Source organism: Schistocerca cancellata, chromosome 5 (assembly GCF_023864275.1).
Source record: "Schistocerca cancellata isolate TAMUIC-IGC-003103 chromosome 5, iqSchCanc2.1, whole genome shotgun sequence".
NCBI classification, from domain to species: Eukaryota; Metazoa; Arthropoda; class Insecta; order Orthoptera; family Acrididae; genus Schistocerca; species Schistocerca cancellata.
Genome location: NC_064630.1, coordinates 35,377,665 through 35,404,957, shown reverse-complemented (window position 1 = coordinate 35,404,957; position 27,293 = coordinate 35,377,665). Strand labels below are relative to the sequence as shown.

The 27,293-nt window shown below is 45.2% G+C and overlaps 1 protein-coding gene across 1 annotated transcript in view; it reads left to right on the top strand.

Annotated features, from left to right (window-relative positions):
• The window catches only part of LOC126188350 (titin homolog), a 1,721,077-nt gene that overhangs the window by 872,096 nt on the left and 821,688 nt on the right, over positions 1-27,293 (top strand). The window contains exon 33 of the mRNA XM_049929949.1: positions 21,122-21,369. Coding sequence (XP_049785906.1) covers positions 21,122-21,369 — 248 coding nt within the window. The remainder of the gene's footprint in view (positions 1-21,121; positions 21,370-27,293) is intronic.

Sequence of the window (27,293 nt, the reverse complement as noted above, 5' to 3'; positions counted from 1 at the left end):
GACTAGCGGGCGTCATCTCAGTTGAAACCACTCGGGAAATCTTCAGTATGTCAACTGCTTCACGGAATTTCCTTCTACGCTGCGCGACCCAGTTAAAGGCTCACTTCTTCCAAACCCTATAACAGTTTCCAGTCATGACATGGAAGTTTGAAATTTGACTCAAAGGTGCCTACAACCTTCTTCTGTAATGGAGATGAGACGTAGCTCCCTGCAACATCACCTTACAGCTTGGCGACGCTTCAGACAGCAACGTGTCGACACAGGCGTATAATAGGCCAGAGCTCACAAGTTCAAGTGAGATGTGAGGTGGGTTAATGATATCACAATGGCAACAAATTTCACCAGAATTCTGCCCAACGCCACCGTGGATGTCTCACACGATGGGATGGGAAGGTAGTCACGGGCCCTCTTACCGAAATTTCACTCCTCCTTCTTCTGACTCCTCTCCGATGGAGGTGAGAACCGTGACGGCCAGTATTGAAATCACGCGGTTTTCCTATTTGTGGTGGAGGAAAACATTACAGACACACCGCCGCTCAAAATCGAAACTAAAAGGCCTCAGTGGTGGCATAAAAGAAGATAGAAGAAGTGGAAAGTGTTAAATTCTTGGGATTACAGCTTGATAATAAATTCAAGTGGGAGGAGCACACCACAGAACTGCTGAAGCGTCTTAACAAATCTCTGTTTGCAATGCGAATTTTGTCAGACATAGGGGATATAAAAATGAAAAAGCTGGCATACTATGCTTACTTTCATTCCATAATGTCATATGGGATTATTTTTTGGGGTAATTCATCAAGCCAAGCTAAAGTTTTCCGGGCACAAAAACGTGCAGTAAGAATTATATGTGGTGTGAACTCAAGAACATCCTGCAGAAGCCTGTTTAGGGAACTAGGGATACTAATTACAGCTTCCCAATATATTTATTCCTTAATTAAATTTGTCATTAAAAATATATCACTTTTTCAAACCAACAGCTCAGTTCATGGAATCAATACTAGAAATAAGAATAATCTTCACAAGGATTTAAAGTCACTTAGTCTTGTACAAAAAGGTGTGCATTATTCAGGAACACACATTTTCAATAACTTGCCAGCCGCCATAAAAAGCTTAACAACCAATGAAATTCAGTTTAAGAGAAGCCTAAAGGATTTATTGGTGGCCAACTCCTTCTACTCCATTGATGAATTTCTTAGTAAAACCAACTGATTTGTATATAAGTACAACATAACTTCTGCACAATTTCAGCGCAGTAATGTGTTCACTGAAAATTTGTATGTATGTATGTGTGTGTGTGTGTGTGTGTGTGAGTGGGGGGGGGGGGGTTGTGTGTAAGTATAATCTAACTTCTGCACCATTTCAGTGCAGTAATGTGTTCATTGTAAATAAGTATTACAGTAGTTGTATTACATGTTTATTACCTTATAAATAAATAAAAAACTTTTTTATTTTAAATTCAGTGCATTAGTATTTGTAAAATGACTCTTAGTGTTCATTAAAAAATGACGATCATTCCACTTGGGACCTGTGGAATGGTACATTAGCTTATTTGTTTTAGTTGTAAATATTTGTCATGTATTGTTGTTTTTCTGACATGTTCCACATCCTGAAGGACCTCCTCACTATGGATCAATTGGAATGAAAGTAAATCTAATCTAATCTAAAAAGGGTGTCTATGAAATCATTGCTTCCCTTTGGGCGTTGATTCCCACACTTTTAGCAGTCGAAAGCAACTGTTCGCTGTGTGGTGATCAACAGAACGATGTTCTTGACACTTTTTGACGTTGCTGACATCCCCACGGACAATCCAGCGGTTCTCTAAGGACGCTTTGGGTCACCGCCCCATCTGTACCCGATAGGACACATGCGAGACGCTATCAGGCTCAAGCTCCGCGCCTACAAATCATCGGCCCGCCCTTTACGGGAACTGCAAGGTTTGTGCGTACCGGGAACCTAACCTACGAAGTATGTGTCAGTCCATGCCTCGCAGATTCGCTGTTGACCAACACGATATAAAGCAAGTGGTCATTATGTTTTGACTCATCAGAGTATGTAGACGACCCGTTTGTCCTGTATCCAGGCTGCAAAGCAGAGCTACACAGATCGTATGATTTTCTGAATAACAGTCATCCGAAAAATCATCTCCACCTCGGCCGGCCCACCTCCAATGCCCGTGTTAGTCTGCTGAAGACCTGACAACAGCTTAGGCGACACAGTATCCATACACCCCTACATAATGAGGAATTGACTACTGAATGTCACGAAAGGCGGATCCCGCCAGTATAGAAGGTGGCGAGGGGAATTACGTTGCCAGTACACAAGTAGTAACAGCAGACTGGGTCGGTGGAGAGAGCTCATTGACTTCGTACGTGGACCAGGCATTCGATGTCATCCGAGTGACAAATCCATCAGTGGCGTTTCAGCTCTTCTAAAGCTGACCAGATCAACTGCTGATGAAGTCATTGTGAAGCGGAAATGCGAAGAGTCGACCACAACTAAAAATCAGGAAAACCTCACACGGAGACGTACAGAGAGCCTCGACCGTTGTGGAGAGTCGTTGTACAAAACCTTGGCAAACAAACGCAAGGAATCACTTGTCAGTTCTAAAGTGCTACGGGCAGTCCATTTGCCTCTATGACTGTATGTAGGATATTAAAAACACTGGGGAACACCTGAACATCACGAGATTTGTCTGAAAACCGATTTCGCTCCAGATCCCAGGTCCATTATCACTGCCTTCACTGTTTTCGGTTCTTGAGGAAGAATGGGCCGCCATTGCGCCGCTGACATTCGCAGAGCTCATTTAAAGTGTCACCAGCCATCATAAAGGCGAAGGGGGAACGCACTCTATATTGATATGCAGTAACAGTTGTCCGGATACTTTTGATCAGACAGTGTATAAGAAGCTTACCAACCGACACGAATTTAGATGCCGCTTCGCAGCAACATCCAGACCTGGAGCAAGCAATTTCGAACACACTGCCTTCTCGTTCATCCTGCATCATTCAATACAGCTTTTGTGTCCAGAACTTGATTTCTTAATGGGAAGAGTGATGGCCAAAGGCTGCCATAACTCTTCCGTAGGTTACACCTCCAAACGAAGCGGAGTTAGTAATGCTATCAATAAAAGCGAGTAACCTCTCTCACACTTTGGATAAGAAGGTTTAAAGGACTACATTTTTGAAACTGACGCGCTTGTTCGCCTCTAAACTACTGGAATCCATGAAGTGACGAGAAGGCTGTGTGTGGGGTGTGACGGAGGGGGGGGGGGGGGGGGGGAGGGGAGCGGAATTTTATGTGCCTGTTTGATAGAGCCGTCCTAAGATAGTCTAGCACGGCATTCGTTTTTTCGCTAAGAATTAACAGGTGCAGCAAAACACGAAGAGTAATGAGTACTCCAGTAGCGGCAGAGCAGCGCTGCTGCGTGGTGGCAGCACTCAGGGCATGTCAGGGCGGTGCCGTAGCTAGTGGAAAACCGGTTATTCAGTGTTTTAATTTTCCTTTTAATACATAACGATAAAATGAATGTGACACCACAGTAATTGGGGGCTATCCTATGCAACAGACATGTGAAATTCCGCTTTAAAAATCATTTTGTTCGTTACGGGAAAAAACCGACGCTTTCCGTCGACAGTGGGCGACACATGAAAGAAATGGCTAGCAGTATTTGTTTTGGCCGACTAGCTAAGCATCGCAAAAATGAAATTGGAAATATCCGACGATCCTCAACAGGAAATGCGCCTGAAGAGTCTTAGGAAAGAAGCTGCAAATCACTATATATATATACAGAGGGGTCCAAAAAAATGTATCCACTGTTTGAGAGTCCATAACTGGCAAACTAAATGACGAAGTTGTCTCATTTTTGGTGAAAGTGTAGCTTAAAGTCCAACTTAAAGATATCACTGTAGGTGTTCGAAATGGTCACCATTAACATCCACACACAAACGATGCCGCCGACCTGCAGCACGAACTACTGACTGCGACATGTTCAGTTGGATATTTGCACATGGATGTACGATGGATTCTGGAAGTTCATCCAGTGTGCGTGGCTTTTGTCGATAAACGACGTCCTTTAGTGTTCCCCACAGGTAAAAGTCCACAGGAGTTAGGACTGGGGACCGTGGTGGATACTCCACAGCACCTCTACGGCCTATCCATCTTCCACCGGTACAATTACCGTGTGAGGTGTACCTTCAGAAGCTTCAGACATCCATTTTACGTGCCATCCGAGACTTGTATGGAGACGGAAGAGTTTATTTTCAACAAGATGGTGCCCCAGCCCACTACCAAAATCGTCTTAGTGCGTATCTCACGAAAATCTACCAGGAAGATGGATAGGCGGCAGTGGTGCTGTGGAATATGCACCACGTTCCCCAGACCTAACTCCTCTGGACTTTTACCTGTGGGGAACACTAAAGGACGTCGTTTATCGGCAAACGCCACGCACATTGGATGAACTTCGAGAATCCATCGTACATTCATGTGGAAATATCCAACTGAGCACGTTGCAGTCAGTAGTTCGTGCTGCAGTTCGGTGGCATCGTTTTTGTGTGTGGATGTTGTTGTTGTTGTTGTTGTGGTCTTCAGTCCTGAGACTGGTTTGATGCAGCTCTCCATGCTACCCTATCCTGTGCAAGCTTCTTCATCTCCCAGTACCTACTGCAACCTACATCCTTCTGAATCTGCTTAGTCTATTCATCTCTTGGTCCCCCTCTACGATTTTTACCCTCCACGCTGCCCTCCGTATTGGTGATCCCTTGATGCCTCAGAACATGTCCTACTAACCGGTCCCTTCTATTCGTCACGTTGTGCCACATACTCCTTTTCTCCCCAATTCTATTCAATACTTCATCATTAGTTATGTGATGTACCCATCTAATCTTCAGCATTCTTCTGTAGCACCACATTTCGAAAGCTTCTATTCTCTTCTTGGTTCAAATGGCTCTGAGCACTATGGGACTTAAAATCTTAGGTCATCAGTCCCCTAGAACTTAGAACTACTTAAACCTAACTAACCTAAGGACATCACACACATCCATGCCCGAGGCAGGATTCGAACCTGCGACCGTAGCAGTCCCGCGGTTCCGGACTGCAGCGCCTAGAACCGCAAGACCACCGCGGCCGGCTTATCTTCTTGTCCAAACTATTTGTCGTCCATGTTCCACATCCATACATGGCTACACTCCATACGAATACTTTCAGAAACGACTTCCCGATACTTAAAATCCCCTCTACTTCGACCATCATCAGTTATTTTGCTCCCCAAATAGCAAAACTCCTTTACTACTTTAAGTGTCTCATTTCCTAATCTAATTCCCTCAGCATCACCCGACTTAATTCGACTACATTCCATTATCCTCGTTTTGCTTTTGCTGATGTTCATCTTATATCCTCCTTTCAAGACACTATCTGTTCCGTTCAACTGCTCTTCCAAGTCCTTTGCTGTCTCTGACAGAATTACGTCATCGGCGAACCTCAAGGTTTTTATTTCTTCTCCATGGATTTTAATACCTACTCCAAATTTTTCTTTTGTTTCTTTCACTGCTTGCTCAATATACAAATTGAATAACTTCGGGGAGAGGCTACAACCCTGTCTAACTCCCTTCCCAACCGCTGTTTCCCTTTCATGTCCCTCGACTCTTATAACTGCCATCTGGTTTCTGTACAAACTGTAAATAGCCTTTCGCTCCCTGTATTTTACCCCTGCCACCTTCAGAATTTGAAAGAGAGTATTCCAGTCAACATTGTCAAAAGCTTTCTCTAAGTCTACAGATGCTAGAAACGTCGGTTTGCCTTTCCTTAATCTTTCTTCTAAGATAAGTCGTAAGGTCAGTATTGCCTCATTGGATGTTAATGGTGACCATTTCGAACATCTACAGTGATATCTTTACGTTGGACTTTAAGCTACACTTTCACCAAAAATGAGACAACTCCGTCAATTAGTTTGCAAACAGTGAATACATTTTTTGGACCCCTCTGTATACAGGGTGAGTCACCTAACGTTACCGCTGGATATATTTCGTAAACCACATCAAATACTGATGAACCAATTCCACAGACCGAACGTGAGGAGAGGGGCTAGTGTAATTGTTTAATACAAACCATACAAAAATTCACGGAAGTATGTTTTTTAACATAAACCTACCTTTTTTTAATGGAACCACGTTAGTTTTGTTAGCACATCTGAACATATAAACAAATACGTAATCAGTGCCGTTTGTTGCATTGTAAAATGTTAATTACATCCGGAGATATTGTAACCTAAAGTTGACGCTTGAAACCTCCGACCTTCAGTTGCGTGTTGTAACAAACACGGGCCACGGTCGGCGAGCAGCATCTGCAGGGACATGTTTACGATGACGACCGTGTTTACGAGTGTTGCTGTAGTGCACTGTTGTGGTTTGGTCTAGCTGTCGCAGTGTCCACATGTAGCGCTTGCTGGTGTTGTTATTCTACATTCGTCTCCGCACGCAGACAAACTGTAGTACACCGTGTTACCAGACGTCTGTGATAGTGTAGTGTTGTAGGAACTGTGACCATGGTGTATTCGAACTCTGAAAAGGCGGGGATGACACTCATCTATGGCGAGTATCGACGAAATGCAGCTGAAGCCTGCAGGGTGTATGCAGAACGGTACCCGGACAGAGAGCATCCAACGTGCCGCACATTGCAAAACGTCTACCGCCAACTGTGTGCAACAGGTATGGTCGTAGCACGCAAACGGGTCCGTAACAGGCCCGTCACAGGAGAAGCGAGTGCAGTTAGTGTGTCAGCTGCTGTTGCCATGAACCCACACATGAGTAGACGGGACATTGCGAGAGCCGGTGGACTGAGTCGAAGTAGTGTCATGCGCATACTGCATCGTCACCGCTTTCACCCGTTTCATGTGTCGCTACATCAGCAATTACATGGTGATGACTTTAATCATCGAGTGCAATTCTGTCAATGGGCATTAACAGATAATGCGTTGCAGTTCTACCTGTTTACCGATGAAGCGGGTTTCACAAACCACGGGGCAGTGAATCTACGGAACATGCATTACTGGTACGTGGACAATCCTCGCTGGCTCAGACAGGTAGAGCGACAGCGACTGTGGACTGTAAATGTATGGTGCGGAATCATTGGCGACCACCTCATTGGTCCTCACTTCATTGCAGGTGCCCAAACAGCTGCAACATACATCGCGTTTCTACAGAATGATGTGCCAACGTTGCTCGAAAATGTCCCACTGGAAACGCGTCGACGTATGTGGTATCAGCATGATGGTGCACCTGCACATTCCGCAATTAACACTAGGCTGACCCGTGACAGGATGTTCGACGGGCGTTTCATAGGACGTGGAGGACGCATAAATTGGCCAGCCCGTTCTCCTGATCTTACACCTCTGGACTTCTTTCTGTGGGGTACGTTAAAGGAGAATGTGTACCGTGATGTGCCTACAACCCCAGAGGATATGAAACAACGTGTTGTGGCAGCCTGCGGCGACATTACACCAGATGTACTGCGGCGTGTACGACTTTCATTACGCCAGAGATTGCAATTCTGTGCAGCAAATGATGGCCACCACATTGAACATCTATTGGTCTGACATGTCGGGACACACTCTATTCCACTCCGTAATTGAAAACGAAAACCACGTGTGTACGTGTAGCTCACGCCTCATGCTAGTGTACATGTGCGTCAGTGAAAAAGACCAATAAAAAGGTGTTAGCATGTGGACGTAATGTGCTGTTCCAGTCTCTTCTGTACCTAAGGTCCATCACCGTTCCCTTTGGATCCCTACGTAATTCGGTGCTCTCCGATACACACGATCGAACAGCGGAGGAGTGGTACTCAAGCGGCAACTTTAGGTTACAATATCTCCGAATGTAATTAACATTTTACAATGCAACAAGTAGCACTGATTACGTATTTGTTTATTTGTTCAGATGTGCTAACAAAATTAACGGGGTTCCATTTAAAAAAACGTAAGTTTGTGTTAAAAAACATACTTCCGTGCATTTTTTTATGGTTTGTATTAACCAATTACACTAGCAACTCTCCTCACGTTCGGTCTGTGGAATCGATTCGTCAGTATTTGATGTGGTTTACGAAATATATCCAGCGGTAATGTTAGGTGACTCACCCTGTATATAAGGGGATAGGACATAGACAACAGCATATTTTAGATGACGCGAATGCGGAGGATATGCTCGCAGAATACACAACCACTTTAGTGGGCGCAAGGGTATCCAGTGTTGGCACAACTACGGGACTGCCCATTCGTCACTTGCAGCTCTGCGCCCTCCCTCATGTCAGCTAATGCACTGCCGACAGGCGGTGCCGGAGCCGCTGAGAGGTCGTGGGTGGACGCGTGACACGCGAGCGAGCGGCCCGGCTGTTCTCTCCGCGGCACGTGGGCCGCGATTTGCATGCCAGAAAATAAATCTCCGCTGTCAGATACAATCGGTAAACAAGTAGAGCGCTCGTTACCAAAAGAAAATTGAATGTGTTGTGGCACCTTGCTCCTCTACTTTGACCGGTCTGGAACTTAGCGTAAGTGTCAGTCATGCAAGTTTTATTCAGTTCACCATATAATATTCTCTAACGAGTTAGGTACTCCACTCGAAGAAATTCTAACAGTTTTTACTCGGTGTAAGCCTACAGCGGTTAGTTTAATTCCACTTGCACGTGGTTTCATAAAAAGTTGTTTCTGTGGCTGGCCGAATATAACAGAAGAATTTTGATAAGCGCCGTTTGCTGCTGCAGCTTCGACTTGAAACTGGCGGGCAAACTAAACTTGTTCGTGTGTAAAAATGGAGATTTGCTTATTATGGTCAAGCTACTTCCAAACTCTCGTGACGGACTAAATCTGTGTGCCGGACTGAGGCGTGCAGCCAAAACCCTACCTTTCCCGGGTAACGCTCTTGCCATTTGAGCTAGCCAGAACGACCTTAACATCTCCAGTTCCGCCATTACGTCTCTCCTAGTTGGCAACCCCACAGAGGCCCTCTTGCATACCTCGTTGGACTTGCAATCCTGAGCCGGCCGCAGTGGCCGTGCGGTTAAAGGCGCTGCAGTCTGGAACCGCAAGACCGCTACGGTCGCAGGTTCGAATCCTGCCTCGGGCATGGATGTTTGTGATGTCCTTAGGTTAGTTAGGTTTAACTAGTTCTAAGTTCTAGCGGACTAATGACCTCAGCAGTTGAGTCCCATAGTGCTCAGAGCCATTTGACCCATTTTGCAATCCTGAATGAAACCGGTTCATCAAATGGCTCTGAGCACTATGGGACTTAACATCTATGGTCATCAGTCCCCTAGAACTTAGAACTACTTAAACCTAATTAACCTAAGGACATCACACGACACCCACTCAAACCGGTTCATCAGTCGCGCATGGATACCTCCGTCCAAATGAGCACTGACGATCAAAGCCAAGCTTCGGGGGTTGAGTGGCGTTTCGACACACGACGTTAAGCCACTGTAAACATTCGGAATAACGCACACTCCAGTACAGTGTGAAAGACGCAGTCTGGAATCTACTTCCATTTTAGAGTCTGCTTGTCCACAGTTTCAGTGCATACACTGCAGAGATGAATCATTTATTTGTATAGCACTGACGAGGACACATTACGCAGTAATTATAAAATATGAAAGTATTTAAAACGTCCAGACTTCTCATACAAGGTGATTAGCTTTTCTCGCGCCCTTTTATGGTACAATGTGAGAACGATTATGCTTATCCATTACGGATATTTTAGAACCGTGACTGTATATTAATGTAAATAAGTTATACACAACTGCAACCAGTCACTTTTTTCAATAATAATGCTTTATTACATAACCGGTTTTCGAACCCTTTCAGGTTCATCTTCAGATGATTTCGGGAGGATCCGGGAAGTTACATCATTACTGGTAGTAGCATAATGCTGGGTGCTGGTTCTATGGCAGAAAGATGGGTCACACTTTAATGTATCGCCATGATTGAAGTGTGACCCATCTTTCTGCCATAGAACCAGCACCCACCATTATGCTACTACCAGTAATGATGTAACTTCCCGGATCCTCCCGAAATCATCTGAAGATGAACCTGAAAGGGTTCGAAAACCGGTTAATGTAATAAAGCATTATTATTGAAAAAAGTGACTGGTTGCAGTTGTGTATAACTTATTTACAATGTGAGAACGAGCTACGGACTCTTCAGTAATGATGATTAGCTGCTGTTGAACATGTGCCGCTGCAGTCCTAAACCTGATGCTGTATCCAATCACTGGTCTCCCCTTTTTGTTGAGACAATGGTCTCGTATTAGAAATGAGACGGGTTCAAATCCTGATGATCTGATTTTCTTTTTTGCCACTGTTATCATTTCCGAAGTTCTCCGCGAATAGGCAGAGGTGATTGAGGCGGGCCTCCTGTTGAACCGCCGGCTCCTAGACGCACCTGGTAGTGGATTTCAGGTAACGACTTTTTTTGTATGGGCTTGGAAACTAAATGAGTATTTGCAGACGAATCCTGCGGTGAACCTATCTTATCTCGCTCCCCCACATTTTTATGCTTCCGAGAAGATGCTTCCTTTCGATGGCGACAGAACTGCGATACTCCAGTCATTAAACATATCAGAACTGTCAGGGTATCTATTTATTACCAGACGTTTCCTCAGAGAGAAGCCTGGTTTGATCTCCATGATGCTTTCCGAGAGATGACCCTACTGGATGCGGTGTGCCCTTGCCTGCCTGCTACCCGTCTTCCCAGCCACATGCAGGAGGACTTACAGTGCGACGTGGAATTGGAGCCACGAAGAAACCTGCCATATTTCGTACACACAAAATGTTGTCAAATGTGGAAGAACGAATGGGTGACATAAAAATGTACAGGACCGACCACGGATCGAAATCCAGACTTAGAATTATAATGTGACATTTCCCACTCAGCCACCAAGTCACACTATTAAGAAAAAATCTATTTGTCTCTGGCATATCGACCTCTACACAATTTTGGAATTTCTACCTATGCACTGACATACCGGATACATATTTCCGCCTCCGTAGCGTACCGGTAGCGTTCCCGCTTATCACGCAGGGGCCCCGGGTTCGATTCCCGGCAGGGGACTGGGTGTTCTGTGCCTTTCATCATCACTGACCCGCAAGTCGCTGAAGTGGCGTCAACTTTTAAGGACTTTCAATACAGCGGCTGAACTGTCCCGCGTGGGGTCTCCCAGCCAACAATGCCATACGCTCATTTCATTTCATACTGGATACGTATGTCTCTCATATATGCATACAGAGTAAAGTCCTTACTTGCTTATGTTCGTGATTAAGCTGTAGGAACTGCGTATATAAAATCAGGAATTTCCTGGGAAAGGGACTCCCAGCGAGTACGTGGAGCCGTATAACACACAACCCCTTTATATTCGTTAGTAATAAAACTTATTCCTCTCGCACAAGCTGGTACGAGGGTTGCCCAGAAAGTAATGGACAGCATTTTTTTTCTCGGCCGAATACAATGCTATTTTTTTTCTTTATTGATTTTCAATTCCCCCCCGAAGGGGAGCGGGCCGGCAGCAGCTTACTACGCTGCTCTACAGCCTACAGACTTTTTTAAAATAAAGGAAGAAGAAAGAAACAAGGAAAAACAGGCGATAAAATGGTGATGTAAAGTGAAAAATGGCGTAAAATTGCGGAAAGTTAAAACAGAAAGCAAAGGGGGTTGGCAATGTAGATAAAAGACACAGGAATCAGACAAGTAACACAGTAGACACACGATTAAAAAACATGGCGACAGTCTGGTTTCTGTTCACAAGTAATAAAAAGCACACCCAGCGACAGTATGATGGCTGTTCGCTACACTTCCCAAAAGACACAAACACGGAGCACGCACTGGAAAAACACACTGTAAAACACTGCACGAAAAAGGCGGCACAAAGATGGCACTCCCGACCCAAGGCAGATGGGGGGGGGGGACCAGGAGTAGGGGGAAAAACAAGGAGAGAGGAGAGGAAAAAACGAAAAGGGGGGGAAACCAAGGAGGGAGAGGACTAATAAAGGGGGAGAAGGGCAGACGCGAGAGGGAAGGAGGCAGAGGATGGAAATGTAAAAGGACGCGGGGGTGAGAAGGGGGCAAAGAGAGGGAAGGTGGGGAAGAAAGAGGATGGAAGGGGGGGAGAGGGAGCCCGGGAAAAGGACAGAGGAAAGGAGGGGGAGTGAGGATCAGAGTTGATAGTAGGGATAAATGGAGGGAGAGAGGGCATCATCCGGGAGGGGGAGTTGATGGAAGCCACCTTGGGAAAGGAGATGTAGGGTGTAGAGATGGAGGGTAGGGGGGACACAACGGTGAAGACGTGGCAGGGGGCGGGGATGGGAGAGTACAATGCTATGAATTCAAACGTTATGTATGTATGATTTGAACTTTTCTGAATGAGAGCGCCAAGTTTCCTTCACTTCCGACAGATAGCGTAGTTGCAAGACGGTTTCAAAATGGCGTGATGTAGCCGTCATTGGATTTCTCACTGCAGAGAAAGAAACTGTGTGAAATATTCACAAACGATTGTGCAAAGTCTTTGGAGCATCTGCTGTCGACAGAAGTACAGTTAGTGGCTGGGCACGCAGGGTGAGGTCATCAGAAGACGGTTCGGCGGAGCTCCACGATTTGCAGCGGTCGGGGAGACCATCCATGGCTGTCACACCCGACACGTTGCAGCGAGCTGATGCCATTCGCGAGGAAAGACACATTACGATTCGGCAGTTGGCGCTACATCTGTACACAGAGATGTACACAACCTTAGACAGATATTCAGTATTGGCATGAATAATTTGTCGTACACTGATTCAGAAGACGTTTGACCTCCTGACGGACAATAAGTGATCTGACAACATTATCCTAGTATTTTAGAAAATCGCAGCGGATTCTGTGATTAATACTTCTCACGATACTTCTCATTCTTTACTGTACAATCTTGACCTAGGCACCAGGAAGATAGTCTCTTCTGTAGTGAAACGATTCAGTTTGACAGAAACTCGTTTTATTCTTTGTATGCACTTAAATAAGAGTGCGCTGCTGAAACTCTATTGATATGGGACCTTGAAAAACTTAATCGCAGACAAATTGCTGAAAAGTTCACACTTTAATACAGAAAGAAGAAATCATTCAGTAAGAAAGAACGAACGCTGGAATCTGACACACAGTCGACATCCGAGGTCACTAGGAAATAACACTCATTGTGGTGAACAGCGATGAAAAATAAAATCAGACGTGATCAATTAAAGAATCAGTCCTGATGATTTGGAGAAACTACAGGAAACCTAAATAGTATAGATGCTCGTTCGTATAGCTTCGTATCCACTGTCTTAAACCCTGCGGAATTCCCTGTGAGGTTCAGCAAATAATTCAAGACTTGAGAAATTTTGTGGAAGGATAAATTATCTGTACGTGTCATTTTTTCCCCGGAAAGACATTATACATCTAAGCTTGGCTAAACTTCATACACACCAGTCTCATAACAGAAAAAATATTCCATATTCAGCTGAATTACATTAAAGAATGCTTATTCAGTTGGCTTACTTACTACTCGTTTCTTGTTATAATGTTGTTGCTACTAGAGAAATGCATAGTAAGTTTCTGTTAGTGAAACAGATAAAGGCATCACACGACTGTTGGTAACAGCTAAATAGTGATATCGTCTCTTATTTTAATTGAAAATGTTCATAAATAACATTCAACAACACTGTAATTGGATATGCGACGAGGAGAAATTTTAGTGTAAGACGTTACTCCACATTTCGTTTAACAACTGAATGGCCATTGTTGTTACTCATCATGACGTGATTTTCATTTTAGCTTCTGTCAATTTCTCATCTGTGGTTGCCAAGTGTACTATGCATGCCATTGTACAGTTAAGGAGTGTTTTAGTCTGTAATATAGAATTAATAAATGAGATGAATATTTGGTAACACAAGTGAAAGAAACCTTACTCTTTTTAACGAATTATTACCGTGTTTTATTTAGTTATTCTCGAGAGATTTACAGCATCGAGCCGTAGTTATGTAAATAAAACATTTTTTCTGCCTTCATTGTTGATGTACCTATTTGATTATAGCGTGTAGAAATCGATTTAAATCAAATTGGTATCAATCTTATTTAGGAAACTGGATGAAACATGTACATAGCTTTCTGTGGCAAGGTAGATGTTCTCGTGGCGGAATGTTCATTTAAGTTAGGTGTTTGAAAAGTGCCCATATCCCCATAAGTACGCCGGCCGGTGTGGCCGAGAGGTTCTAGGCGCTTCAGTCTGGAACCGCGCGACCGCTACGGTCGCAGGTTCGAATCCTGCCCCGGGCATGGATGTGTGTAATGTCCTTAGGTTAGTTAGGTTTAGGTAGTTCTAAGTTCTAGGGGACTGATGACCTCAGCTGTTAAGTCCCATAGTGCTCATAGCCGTTTTGAACCCTATAAGTACAATGCGGTTTCTAAACGTCCTGCGGACATTCGCTATAGCGATTGTAATCTGCAACAGGAAATGCATTATAATTTTCCTAGCCTTGAGACTAAATTAGGAAACACGCTGTTTATATAATTACTGAAGCCAAGTAACGTTTACGTACCTAGTAAGCTGAATACAGAAAACGGCTGACAGGAAAGTCTTTGATCTATTAATACAACTTCATTTCGTAAATAACTCAGTTTCTTAGGCCTGACGGCTGTCACTGCTAGCTTTACGCCAAAATCGTGTACGTCTTAGTGGTTTGTTTTCTCTGTGTAAGTGGAACGCAGTTGGGCAGCCGAGATTTTGAAGCTGCATTCTTCGTTCCAACTACTGTCTCTGGCGTAAACTTAATTATAACTGTAGGTGAACAATAAAATGACATTAATGGCCAGTAACCATTTCTGGTTTGATTGATGACGATGGTCATTAGAAGAGCAGCGTCTTCTATAAAAAGGAGGTAGTAACACGTCTTTTATTTTTTCAGTACATGCAAAGCTCCCTTTGCGTTTTTTTGCGTACCTGTTAGCTTTGACCCATTACCTGTTAGTTATTACTCATTCAGGGTTCATACATACACACATCAAAGAAGGTCTTCCATCACATCGGTTCTGAGAGTTCCGGAACCTGTACAGAAAGTTGGAACAGAGATCAACATAAACATCATTTCCGCCCTTTTTATTGTTCATGAAAACCACACATTGCATGTTGTACCACCACACAGCCAGACGTTCAGAGGTGATGGTCCAAATTGTTGAACACACCAGTACCCACTTAGAAAAAATTAAAGTGGATTTGTCACTGTTTAGAACATGTCCAGCATATGTAAACAGTTCTGCTTTTGTGTACCGAGTTTGTCTGATGTAACAAGTAACTGTGAGCAATGCGTATACGGACATAGTCTGTTGCTCAAGGTCCTTCACGTTTTTCAAATATTTTAGCGATGACAAACCTTTTATGACATGCTGTTTTATGCACTTGACATCTTGTGCGTGAGGTCAGCATAAAATGGATATGTTTTAGAACAAAAAGGTTTTTAGGTATGTAAATGTACAGGTCCACTTCTGGTTTTTATAATGCCTATCTAAAACGTTTATATCAAATGTTACATCTTAACTTGTGACACATATTCCACGTGTATACACTTTCTTACAGACCTGAAGATGACAGCACTGTCTGTTGAAACCGGTGGTCTTAAATAAAAAAATATTTTAAGCGATCTTGGCTGTTGTATGGTTTTTAACAATTAAACAGATCGCCCTTCAGCTCTCTCGAAATGAGGAAATTCAGTCGTCGTGTCTTCGTATTTGCAGCCCTCTGCTGCTGGAGGGCTCCGAATTATAGCGTGTAACGTGGCGGTGTGTAACATGATTATGTCGCTGCCTGAGAAACAGTGCGTTGTAACGGAGCTTCGAATTCGATGAGTTTCTTCATACGTGGGGCACCCTGTCCTTTAACATGGCAACGCCAGAGCACATACGAGCGCTGCGAAATATGTAGCAGTGCGACTCCTTGGGTTCTCTGTCATCGATCGTCTTCCATACAGTACGGACATAGCTCCCTTAGATTTTCATCTGTTTCCAAAGCGTAAGGAACACCTTCGAGGCCTTCATTTTGACAGTGATGAATCGGTGCAAGCAGGTATGAGGCTGCCACTGCGTCAAGAAAGCCAACTTTTCTACAGTGATGATATGAACAAAATGGTCTCTCGTTGGGAGAAATGTGTTCGTTGCCACGGTGACTATGTTGCGAACTACATATGTAGACGTCAAGAATAAAGATGTAGAATGTTGATAACTTTCGTGTTATTTACGAAGATTTTTCACATAAAAATTGGAGGCATTACTTTTCAGCACGCCCTCATAAATGTGTCTCTTCCGAAATCTACACTACTGGCCATCAAAATTGGTACATGAAGAAGGAATGTAGATGATAAACAGGTATTCATTGGACAAATACTAGAACTAACATATGATTACATTTTCACGCAATTTGTGCTTATATCCTGAGAAATCAGTACCCAGAACAGCCACCTCTGGTCGTAATAACGGCCTCGATATGCCTGGGCATCGAGTCAAACAGAGCTTGGATCGCATGTACAGGAACAGCTGCCCATGCAGTTTCAACACGATACCACAGTTCATCAAGAGTACTTACTGGCGTATTGGCAGTTGCTCGGCCACCATTGACCAGACATTTTCAGTTGGTGAGAGATCTGGAGAATGTGCTGGCCAAGGCAGCGGTCGAACACTTCCTGTATCCAGAAAAGCCCGTACAGGACTTGCAACATGCGGTCGTGCATTATCCTGCTGAAATGTAGGGTTTCGCAGGGATCGAATAAAGGGTAGAGACACGGGTCGTAACACATCTGAAATGTAAAGTGCACTGCTCAAAGTGCCGTCAATGCGAACAAGAGGTGACCGAGACGTGTAACCAATGGCACCCCATACCATCACGCCGGGTGATAAGCCAGTATGGCGATGACGAATACACGTTTCCAATGTGCGTTCACCGTGATGTCGCCAAACACGGATGCGACCATCATGATGCTGTAAACAGAACCTGGATTTATCCGAAAAAATGACGTTTTGCCATTCGTGCACCCAGGTTAGTCGTTGAGTACACCATCGCAGACGCTCCTGTCTGTGATGCAGCGTCAAGGGTAACCGCAGCCGTGATCTTCGAGCTGATAGTCCATGCTGCTGCAAACGTCGTCGAACTGTTCGTGCAGATGGTTGTTGTCTTGCAAACGTCCCCAACTGTTCACTCAGGGATCGAGACGTGGCTGCACGATCCGCTACAGCCATGCGGATAAGATGCCTGTCATTTCGACTGCTAGTGATACGAGGCCGTTGGGATGCACCACGGCGTTCCGTATTACCCTCCTGAACCCACCGTTTCCATATTCTGCTAACAGTCATTGGATCTCGACCAACGCGAGCAGCAATGTCGCGATGCAATAAACCGCAATCGCGATAGGCTACAATCCGACCTTTATCAAAGTCGGAAACGTGATGGTACGCATTTCTCCTCCTTACACGAGGCATCACAACAACGTTTCACCAGGCAACGCCGGTCAACTGCTGTTTGTGTATGAGAAATCGGTTGGAAACTTTCCTCATGTCAGCACGTTGTAGGTGTCGCCACTGGCGCCAACCTTGTGTGAATGCTCTGAAAAGCTAATCATTTGCATATCACAGCATATTCTTCCTGTCGAGTAATTTCGCGTCTGTAGCACGTCATCTTCGTGGGGCAGCAATTTTAATGGCCAGTAGGGTACAAACTACCTTGAATAAGCATTAGGTTGTCACTTCCCTCATTTACTTTGAAAAGCGTAGAGGAATGTTATATAACTTTCGCTTCATGTTTGATGTTTGACTGTAAACATTCCGAAGCTCTTTAAAATTGTGACTGTAATACTGATTCACCTACGTGTTCCAAATTGATCCCCATTTGTCCTTCTGTGACGTCAGCAGGCTGTTCTTTCCTCTCGTAGAGGCCCTCAGTGTTCTGTTTTCCCCTATCGGTCCTCTCTCGTGCGTCCTGCAGTATAATACCTTTTGCTCTGTCGGTGTTGATCCCTTTCTACATCTACTTCTGCATCTACATGATTAATCTGCAATTCACATTTAAGTGCTTGGCAGAGGGTTCATCGAACCACAATCGTGCTATCTCTCTACCATTCCACTCCCGAACAGCGCGCGGGAAAATCGAACACCTAAACCTTTCTATTCGAGCTCTGTTTTCTCTTACTTTATTTTGATGATCATTCCTACCTATGTAGGTTGGGCCCAACAAAATATTTTCGCATTCGGAAGAGAAAGTTGGTGACTGAAATTTCGTAAGTAGATCTCGCCGCGACGAAAAACGTCTTTGCTTTAATGACTTCCATCCCAACTCGCGTATCATACCTGCCACACTCTCTGCCCTATTACGTGATAATACAAAACGAGCTGCCCTTTTTTGCACCCTTTCGATGTCCTCCGTCAATCCCACCTGATAAAGATCCCACACCGCGCAGCAATATTCTAACAGAGGACGAACGAGTGTAGTGTAAGCTGTCTCTTTAGTGGACTTGTTGCATCTTCTAAGTGTTCTGCCAATGAAACGCAACCTTTGGCTCGCCTTCCCCACAATATTATCTATGTGGTCTTTCCAACTGAAGTTGTTCGTAATTTTAGCGCACAGGTACTTAGTTGAATTGACAGCCTTGAGAATTGTACTATTTATCGAGTAATCGAATTCCAACGGATTTCTTTTGGAACTCATGTGGATCACCTCACACTTTTCGTTATTTAGCGTCAACTGCCACCTGCCACACCACACAGCAATCTTTTCTAAGTCGCTTTGCAACTGATACTGGTCTTCGGATGACCTTACTAGACGGTAAATTACAGCATCATCTGCGAACAGCCTAAGAGAACTGCTCAGATTGTCATCCAGGTCATTTATATAGATCAGGAACAGCAGAGGTCCCAGGACGCTTCCCTGGGGAACACCTGATATCACTTCAATTTTACTCGATGATTTGCCGTCTATTACTACGAACTGCGACCTTCGTGACAGGAAATCACGGATCCAGTTGCACAACTGAGACGATACCCCGTAGGCCCCCAGCTCGATTAGAAGTCGCTTGTCAGGAACGGTGTCAAAAGCTTTCCGGAAATCTAGAAATACGGAATCAAGTTGAGATCCCCTGTCGATAGCGGTCATTACTTCGTGCGAATAAAGAGCTAGCTGCGTAGCTAAAGAACGATGTTTTCTGAAACCAAACTGATTACGTATCAATAGATCGTTCCCTTCGAGGTGATTCATAATGTTTGAATACAGTATATGCTCCAAAACCGTACTGAAAACCGACGTCAATGATATAGGTCTGTAGTTCGATGGATTACTCCTACTACCCTTTTTAAACACTGGTGCGACCTGCGCAATTTTCCAATCCGTAGGTACAGACCTATCGGTGAGCGAGCGGTTGTATATGATTGCTAAGTAGGGAGCTATTGTATCAGCGTAATCTGAAAGGAACCTAATCGGTATACAATATGGACCTGAAGACTTGCCCGTACCAAGCGATTTGAGTTTCTTCGCAACCCCTAAGGTATCTACTTCTAAGAAACTCATGCTAGCAGATGTTCGTGTTTCAAATTCTGGAATATTCCATTCGTCTTCCCTGGTGAAGGAATTTCGGAAAATTGCGTTCAATAACTCCGCTTTAGCGGCACAGTCGTCGGTAACAGTACCATCGGCCCTGCACTGCGAAGGTATTGACTGCGTCTTGCCGCTTGTGTATTTTACATACGACCAGAATTTCTTCGGATTTTCTACCAAATTTCGAGACAATGTTTCTTTGTGGAACCTATTAAAGGCACCTCGCATTAAAGTCCGTGCCAAATTTCGCGCGTCTGTAAATTTTAGCCAATCTTCGGGATTTCGCGTTCTTCTGAACTTCGCGTGCTTTTTCCGTTGCCTCTGCAACAGCGTTCTGACCTGTTTTGTGTACCGTGGGGGATCAGTTCCATCTCTTACCAATTTATGAGGTATGAATCTCTCAATTGCTGTTGCTACTACATCTTTGAATTTGAGCCACATCTCGTCTACATTTGCATGGTCAGTTTGGAAGGAATGGAAATTATCTCTTAGGAAGGCTTCTAGTGGCACTTTATCCGCTTTTTTAAATAAAATTATTTTGCGTTTGTTTCTGGTGGATTTGGAAGAAACGGTATTGAGCCTAGCTACAACTATGTATCAGTCATGATGCTCTCTAATAGCTCTCGATTGTTTGTGGCTAAGAGGTCAAGTGTGTTTTCGCAACCATTTACAATTCGCGTGGGTTCGTGGACGAACTGCTCGAAATAATTTTCGGAGAAAGCATTTAGGACAATCTCGGAAGATGTTTTCTGCCTACCACCGGTTTTGAACAAGTATTTTTGCCAACATATCGAGGGAAGGTTTAAGTCCCCACCAACTATAACCGTATGAGTGGGGGATTTATTTGTTACGAGACTCAAATCTTCTCTGAACTGTTCAGCAACTATATCATCGGAGTCTGGGAGTCGGTAGAAGGAGCCAATTATTAACTTAGTTCGGGTGCTAAGTATAACCTCCACCCATACCAATTCGCACGGAGTATATACTTCAACTTCAAAATGGTTCAAATGGCTCTGAGCAGTGTGGGACTTAACTTCTGAGGTCATCAGTCCCCTAGAACTTAGAACTACTTAAAGCTAACTAACCTAAGGACATCACACACATCCATGCCCGAGGCAGGATTCGAACCTGCGACCGAAGCGGTCGCGCGGCTCCAGACTGTAGCGCCTAGAACCGCTCGGGCACCCGGCCGGCACTTCGACTTCACTACAAGATAAACCACTACTGACATACACAAACACTCCACCACCAATTCTGCCCAATCTATCTTTCCTGAACAGCGTCTGACACCTCGTGAAAATTTCTGCAGAGACAAATGAACACTGCTGGACATTGGCAGGGCGGTAAAAAAGTAACGTGCCGCGCCGCACCCTCTTCTGCGTCCTGCACTATGCTTCCTTTTCCACTAACGGTGTTGATCCCTTTGCTTTTGACTCCACCGTAGGCTGTTGAGACTTCTGCCTCCGCTCTCTCCATATTTGTAACTCAGCTGGCCTCTTCTGCGGCCTGCGCAGGTGCGGGGGGAGCCGGCGCCCGAGGTGCGCTGGTACCGCGACGGCGGCGAGCTGGAGGAGGAGCCGCCGCGGCTGACCATCCAGCAGGAGGGCGGCCGCTGCCGGCTGGTGCTGCGCGCCGCCGCGGAGGCCGACGCCGGCCGCTACATGTGCGACGCCGCCAACAGCGTCGGCCGCGTCTCCACGTTCGCCCGCCTGCAGGTCGTGCACGACCCCAGCCTGCTCGAGGCCGACTCCAAGCTCAAGAGGTCAGTCAGCGCCGGCTGTTAAAGCCAGCCTAGGCGTCTAGGAAACCTGCTTTCTCGGATCGCTACACAACATTCACACAAATCGTAGGGCACAAGTCATCCCCGTTTTCAAAAAGGGACGTCGAACAGATTTTAATATTTTTTGTGTGATCTAAAATTTAAAAACTTTCTCACACCTTCCTGATTTAGCTTCACTGATCAGGACAGTAAAAAAAAAAAAACATGCGTATATTAAGGGAATTTTCATTCGCAAAGCAGGCTTATCACATTCACACAGTTCAATACTGTTCTATTCTGATTAAATTGAGCTTAACTTAAATTCCATAACGATGAAAATTGTCAGTCGATCTCCTGAAAACATTTGTAATAATTATTAACTTTCGGTCATCACATGGGGAAGACCGGAGATCTGCTGGTAAGACCGTGTTGGCCTATTTATTGGAAGTAATAAATTGGATATCTTGAGCGTACAAAACGGCAGGTTCGTCCAGTGTAAATCAGACGTTCCCCACTGATCCCGTGCAACACAGCGTACTAAGCAGACACTGTCAATAATAATCAGTTAAATAATACGCGAACACACTTACTTTAGTTTAGTTCATGTATTAAATTCCTTCTCATACAGAATCTCATCAAGATGGCGACTAGCTCAACAATACATACATATACATCTTCGTTCTTTCACGGCTAATCCGCAAGATCTCCTTCATTCTTTTCATAAGAGAAAACATAGATAGCAGAGAAGCTATTCCCTGGAGTAAATAAACGCTCCAACGAATAATAGGGCTTGAAACTACTTTGCATTGATAATCATCGTATATTAAAGTTTAGGAATCGGTAAGATAAGAAGAGATATTTCGAGATATGTACTGAGTTATATAATTTATAAAATTTCTGAAAATATCGCAGAGAGACCGCTGCAAGAGACATTAAAAGACGTGCAGAACTATATACCTATATCTCCAACATCGACCAGTTGTAGAATTTTGGAACACGTATTATGTTCGAGTATAATGACTTTTCTAGAGACTAGAAATCTACTCTGTAGGAATCAGCATGGGATTAGAAAAAGACGATCGTGTGAAACCCAGCTCGCGCTGTTCGTCCACGAGACTCAGAGGGCCATAGACACGGGGTCACAGGTAGCTGCCGTCTTTCTTGACTTCCGCAAGGTGTTTGATACAGTTCCCCACAGTCGTTTAATGAACAAAGTAAGAACATATGGACTATCAGAACAATTGTGTGATTGGATTGAAGAGTTCCTAGATAACAGAACGCAGCATGTCATTCTCAATGGAGAGAAGTCTTTCGAAGCAAGAGTGATTTCGTGTCTGCCGCAGGGGAGTGTCATAGGACCGTTGCTATTCACAATATACATAAATGACCTAGTGGATGACATCGGAAGTTCACTGAGGCTTTTTGCAGATGATTCTGTGGTGTATCGAGAGGTTGTAACATTGGAAAATCGTGCTGAAATGCAGGAGGAGCTGCAACGAATTGACGCACGGTGCTGGGAATGACAATTGAATCTCAATGAAGACAAGTGTAATGTGCTGCGAATACGTAGATAGAAAGATCCCTTATCATTTAGCTACAATATAGCAGGTCAGCAACTGGAAGCAGTTCCATAAATTATCTGGGAGTAGGCATTAGAAGTGATTTAAAATGGAATGACCATATAAAATTAATCATCGGTAAAGCAGGTGCCAGTCTGAGATTCATTGGAAGAATCCTAAGGGAATGCAATCCGAAAACAAAGGAAGCAGGTTACAGTACACTTGTTCGCCCACTGCTTGAATACTACCCAGCAGTGTGGGATCCGTACCAGATAGGGTTCATAGAAAATATAGAGAAGATCCAACGGAGAGCAGCGCGCTTCGTTACACGATCATTTAGTAGTTGCGAAAGCGTTACGGACGCCATAGATAAACTCCAGTGGAAGACTCTGCAGGAGAGACGCTCAGTAGCTCGGTGAGGGCTTTTGTTGAAGGTTCGAGAACATACCTTCACCGAGGAGTCAAGCAGTATATTGCTCCGACCTACGTATATGTCGCAAAGAGACCATGAGGATAAAATCAGAGAGATTAGAGCCCACACAGAGCCCTACCGACAATCTTTCTTTCCACGAACAATACGAGACTGGAATAGAAGGGAGAATCGATAGAGGTATTCAAAGCACCCTCCGGCACACACCGTCAGGTGGCTTGCGGAGTATGGATGTAGATGTAGATGTAGAATGAGTTTCATTACAACATGAAAGGATTACGATACTTAACTTTGTAATCATACATACACTCCTGGAAATTGAAATAAGAACACCGTGAATTCATTGTCCCAGGAAGGGGAAACTTTATTGACACATTCCTGGGGTCAGATACATCACATGATCACACTGACAGAACCACAGGCACATAGACACAGGCAACAGAGCATGCACAATGTCGGCACTAGTACAGTGTATATCCACCTTTCGCAGCAATGCAGGCTGCTATTCTCCCATGGAGACGATCGTAGAGATGCTGGATGCAGTCCTGTGGAACGGCTTGCCATGCCATTTCCACCTGGCGCCTCAGTTGGACCAGCGTTCGTGCTGGACGTGCAGACCGCGTGAGACGACGCTTGATCCAGTCCCAAACATGCTCAATGGGGGACAGATCCGGAGATCTTGCTGGCCAGGGTAGTTGACTTACACCTTCTAGAGCACGTTGGGTGGCACGGGATACATGCGGACGTGCATTGTCCTGTTGGAACAGCAAGTTCCCTTGCCGGTCTAGGAATGGTAGAACGATGGGTTCGATGACGGTTTGGATGTACCGTGCACTATTCAGTGTCCCCTCGACGATCACCAGTGGTGTACGGCCAGTGTAGGAGATCGCTCCCCACACCATGATGCCGGGTGTTGGCCCTGTGTGCCTCGGTCGTATGCAGTCCTGATTGTGGCGCTCACCTGCACGGCGCCAAACACGCATACGACCATCATTGGCACCAAGGCAGAAGCGACTCTCATCGCTGAAGACGACACGTCTCCATTCGTCCCTCCATTCACGCCTGTCGCGACACCACTGGAGGCGGGCTGCACGATGTTGGGGCGTGAGCGGAAGACGGCCTAACGGTGTGCGGGACCGTAGCCCAGCTTCATGGAGACGGTTGCGAATGGCCCTCGCCGATACCCCAGGAGCAACAGTGTCCCTAATTTGCTGGGAAGTGGCGGTGCGGTCCCCTACGGCACTGCGTAGGATCCTACGGTCTTGGCGTGCATCCGTGCGTCGCTGCGGTCCGGTCCCAGGTCGACGGGCACGTGCACCTTCCGCCGACCACTGGCGACAACATCGATGTACTGTGGAGACCTCACGCCCCACGTGTTGAGCAATTCGGCGGTACGTCCACCCGGCCTCCCGCATGCCCACTATACGCCCTCGCTCAAAGTCCGTCAACTGCACATACGGTTCACGTCCACGCTGTCGCGGCACGCTACCAGTGTTAAAGACTGCGATGGAGCTCCGTATGCCACGGCAAACTGGCTGACACTGACGGCGGCGGTGCACAAATGCTGCGCAGCTAGCGCCATTCGACGGCCAACACCGCGGTTCCTGGTGTGTCCGCTGTGCCGTGCGTGTGATCATTGCTTGTACAGCCCTCTCGCAGTGTCCGGAGCAAGTATGGTGGGTCTGACACACCGGTGTCAATGTGTTCTTTTTTCCATTTCCAGGAGTGTATGTGTCGCAAGTAAAGGACGACATACAAAATGACGAATCTTCTTTAGTATAAACAATCACAAGTCGCTGCCACATAGAAAGTACAAGCGAAGTAACCATTTTCTATGCTGCTATAGAAGTCACTGGCCTTGAAGCTACTGTCCGACTGTGTGCGATCCGCCGCGCGCGGCACTTATATCCTCGGTGAAGTAACTGCAACACTTCTTTTTGCGCAGCTTTGGGGATCAACACACGTGGCTGCCCACTGTCATTCTGAACAAGAATCACACCTTGCTGCTTAGCGAGGCTATGCCGATGTGTAGAGTATCGCCCGCAGCTCGTGGTCTCGCGGTCGCGTTCTCGCTTCCCGAGCACGGGGTCCCGGGTTCGATCACCGGCGTGATCAGGGATTTTCTCCTGCCTCGGGATGACTGGGTGTTTGTGTTGTCCTCATCGTTTCATCATCATTCCTGAAAAGCGGCGAGACTGGACTGAGCAAAGGTTGGGAATTTGTACGGGCGCTGATAGCCGCGCAGTTGGGCGCCCCACAAACCAAACATCGTCGTCGTCTAAAGTATCGGTGCACTACACAGTCTTTATGAAATGCAATGAGCGAGGCCAACGAGACGCCCTGTTTAACCCGCAGGACAAGACAGATACAATAAATAGTGGAAAGGGGCCAAAATAAGGGGCTGTCAGTTACACCCGAAAATACAACTTTATTATTTGATCAAACATTACAAGAGCCCAAAAAACTCTTTTAAGCACACAGCTTTAATCTTTGGGACGTAATTACCGCCTGAAAGCCACTTTAATTTAAAAACGGCTGCAGGCCAATAACTTAAAACGCAAGCACAATCACAAATTTAAAGGCAAGCCTTATATTAAAACAGTTCTTTAGTTAGGCTGAAGTAAACAAGTTAAACTCAAATCGGCTGAAGGCCGAACACTTAAAATTCCAGAACATTATTTTTTTTTTTAATACCAAAGTTCTTACGTGAAACAGTTCTTTAATTAGGCTGAAGTAAACAAGTTAAACTCAAATCGGCTGAAGGCCGAACACTTAAAATTCCAGAACATTTTTTTTTTTTTTAATACCAAAGTTCTTACGTGAAACAGTTCTTTAATTTAGGCTGAAGGCCTTAAGAACAAGATTTTCTCTGCCTCGTGATGGCTGGGTGTTGTGTGCTGTCCTTAGGTTAGTTGGGTTTAAGTAGTTCTAAGTTCTAGGGGACTTATGACCACAGCAGTTGAGTCCCATAGTGCTCAGAGCCATTTGAACCTTAAGAACAAACAGCTGAAACTCAAACCGGCTAAAGGACGAAGACTTAAAAATTCAATAGGTTAAGGTAAACAAGTTAAATTCATATCGGCTGAAGACCGAAGACTTATAAATTTTAAAAAAATTAACTGCCAAAGGGCTTACGTGAAACAGTACTATAAACTTGGACTGAAGGCCTTAAGAGTAAAACAACTCTAATTTAAAACACAAAATCGGCTAGAAGCTATACAAGTACCAACAACAACAAATTAAAAAAAAAACATAAGGCAGTACACACATGATCGAGGGTCGGCCGGCCGTGGTGGCCAAGTGGTTAAAGGCGCTACAGTCTGGAACCGCGCGGGCGCTACGGTCGCAGGTTCGAATCCTGCCTCAGCCATGGATGTGTGTGGTATCCTTAGGTTAGTTAGGTTTAAGTAGTTCTAAGTTCTAGGGGACTGATGACCTAAGATGTTGAGTCCCATAGTGCTCAGAGCCATTTGAACCATTTTTTTTTTTTTTTTTTGATCGAGGGTCGGCCTGTAATTCGAACACTAACGCTCGCTTAAGTGAGACAGGCAGTCGGGCCAACCATTCACGATCCGACGACAACCCAACCGAACGACACTCAGCGGACCAACCGACAAGATAACTTTCACTTTACCCGACCAGGGCACAACAGGGAGTTCAACGCAACAACGTAGAAGATATTGGCGCCCACAACCAATCATACACAGAGCTGTCAAACTACACACAGTGCTGGACAGCAACGACACGATGAAACTACACTGCCTGAAATTTAAGCCAACGGCCAGGGCAGGTAACCGGAACGTCAACGGCCACAAGGCAGAGGATTCCGCTGGTGCACTTCAACTCAAATAGCCAAATACGGTGAAACTCCACCGGAGGTTGACTAGAATTTTCCACCTTGAAAGCCACGTTGTTGCTCGCGGGAATATCTCAACAGC